The sequence below is a fragment of the Phytophthora parasitica genome (assembly GCF_000247585.1).
Source record: "Phytophthora parasitica INRA-310 unplaced genomic scaffold supercont2.20, whole genome shotgun sequence".
NCBI classification, from domain to species: Eukaryota; Oomycota; class Peronosporomycetes; order Peronosporales; family Peronosporaceae; genus Phytophthora; species Phytophthora nicotianae.
Genome location: NW_008649006.1, coordinates 55,894 through 58,098, shown reverse-complemented (window position 1 = coordinate 58,098; position 2,205 = coordinate 55,894). Strand labels below are relative to the sequence as shown.

General features: G+C 48.9%; 2 protein-coding genes across 2 annotated transcripts; both read right to left on the bottom strand.

The window, feature by feature from the left end:
- Positions 1-1,542: 1,542 nt before the first annotated feature.
- Positions 1,543-1,796, bottom strand: PPTG_09975 (hypothetical protein; the record flags this gene model as incomplete). The annotated part of the gene is made up of 2 exons (XM_008905220.1): positions 1,543-1,656; positions 1,692-1,796. 2 exons carry the CDS (start codon positions 1,794-1,796, stop codon positions 1,543-1,545), a joined length of 219 nt encoding a protein of 72 aa, XP_008903468.1.
- An 18-nt stretch (positions 1,797-1,814) lies between these two features.
- Positions 1,815-2,006, bottom strand: PPTG_09974 (hypothetical protein; the record flags this gene model as incomplete). The annotated part of the gene is made up of 1 exon (XM_008905219.1): positions 1,815-2,006. The coding sequence occupies one exon, from the start codon at positions 2,004-2,006 to the stop codon at positions 1,815-1,817; it is 192 nt and encodes a 63-aa protein (XP_008903467.1).
- Between the last annotated feature and the right edge of the window lie 199 nt (positions 2,007-2,205).

Sequence of the window (2,205 nt, the reverse complement as noted above, 5' to 3'; positions counted from 1 at the left end):
GTAGCTACATCATACTAAAATTGTTTTATGGATAAGAGATCGATTTAATTTGTAATGCAACATTGCTTACATATCATAAGATATTGTATGCTGCATTCTCCCACCACCACCACCACCACCTCCACCACCACATCCGGGCAAGTAGGTCCAGATGGACGGATCGCTCGCCGGAATTCCGCCTATCTATAGTCCAGTTAGGTGGTGACCAGCGATTGATATCCTGGAATGACCCACCAATTTCATTATCTAGTTAGGTCACTAATTTGTTAGTGTTTTGCCCGTTTCATATTATCCTTTGTGTTCCTGGAGCGCTAAGTAGTCGCTCTTTGGAATTTATATTGACTGTTGTGTGGATTGACCGTATCCTGGATTACAGCAAATTCTATCATCTTAATTGAGTAGCTCGCATCTCTAATGTGAGTGTTTGGGCCTGCTAGGTGCCCAAACTTGGACTCGAGTGAGCCTATCGTGAGAGACCCCGCTCTGGGTCTGCTATATTAGGACAGCAGCATATATTTGTGTATAACTCTGTTTATATGTTGGTTATTAGCCAGTCTAGAAACGCACCTGAGAGACTGTACACGAGTTGTCTGCATCCTAAGTTGATCGAAATCTTGCGTACAAATACAACTATATCCATCGAGAGTGCCAATACGAACACTGGATTAAGATGCACGCTAGTGGCTTTGGTGATGTAAGCTACTCACTATATGGAGAAGGTAAACAATATCTGTATGATGTGACGGATGCGCATGATCCAGGAGCAGATGTCCGTGCCCGGATTACCTTCGAAGTTCCCGGGGCTGCTTCCTGGAGTGAACGTCCCCCCACACTTTGTCTAAGGCTATACATCCTCTATACCCCTCATGATCCCTCCGGTAGAGTGACGTTCCGTTGAGCAAACGCGCCTACGGGGATACGTATGGTATTCACGCCACCTCTGGAAGTCACCTTCACCACCTCACGCGGAAGACCCGGTCCATCCTCACGCTGGACTGATATTCCCGGTGCGTACCCCCGAATTCTCGCGCGGCGAAGTAATTTCTTCAATCTACTGGCTCAGAAAGGTTCCTCTTCCTTTCCCCATTGTATCTGGGTTGCGTTATACCCACTGCCTGGCGACAAAAAGTTCTCACTGACTTCGCCAGATCTAGCGGGCCCTTTGACCAGGATTCCCGGTATTTCCGTCTGTGCGACTCACGCTCTTGTGTGCCTTCGGCATTCTCGGTCTTCTCGACCGCGACAAACTTCAGGACCCTGCTGCTAACCACTGGTCAGCTAGTAGGATCACATTCATCGCTTATACTGTGGGCATTCTTTGGTTGGTGCGTTGCTCTCTCGCTCTATCGCGGAGTTGAAAAACGTCTTCAGTCGGTCGGGATTGTTGGTGACACTAATACATGGCCTGCGGTTCCGCCTAGGCTTGACCGTGTGTCGTATATTCTGATCTTAACATCAGCATATCTACTCCTAACTAACCAAGCTGCGTCCGCCCGATATCTCTCAGCTGTCCGATCCAGCTGCCGAAGTCGCGGATGTGTACTACGAGTTTTGTAATGATCCAGTGGGCGACGCGTATACCACTGGTCGTGACAACATGGCTGCTAATTTGACATCAGAGACGATCTGGTTCGGTGAATCACCCAGGTACTGAGCCTGTCAAAGAGCCTGAACAGGGCAATATGCATCACCTCGAGGTCTAGTACGAACAGATCGCAAGCTTTGAAAGCTCCCGCCGTGATGCCGACCTCCTTCACCACACGCACGTCAGCCTTCATGGCGTCGAATTTGTCCATTGTGACAGGTAACTGTGTCTACGGTCCCTTTAGCTTTGTGCGAACTTGGTGTCCCAAGGCCTTCATCACTGGAATCTTGGACAGGATTGTGTGGGGCTCGTTCCGGTTGTACGCATCTTTCAGCTGACCTTCGCACCATGCCGCTGCGATTTCATCTCGACTGTCGGAGTCTGCTGGGCCTATGAGTTTCTTCAGCGACACCTTAGACATCTTCTTAAAATTTCTCTGCGTTGGTGGAAGCGGTGGTTGATGAGTTTTCTTCGATTTTCGCATTGTGACCAGCGCAATTGTGTCGGCGATCCCGATTGCGATGAGACATTCGTTCTTGGTTCAAACTTGAATTGCACATTCTCTTTTTCAGGAGACTCACGGTGATTTCTTGAGCCACCATGAGATTCAGGTACGCGCA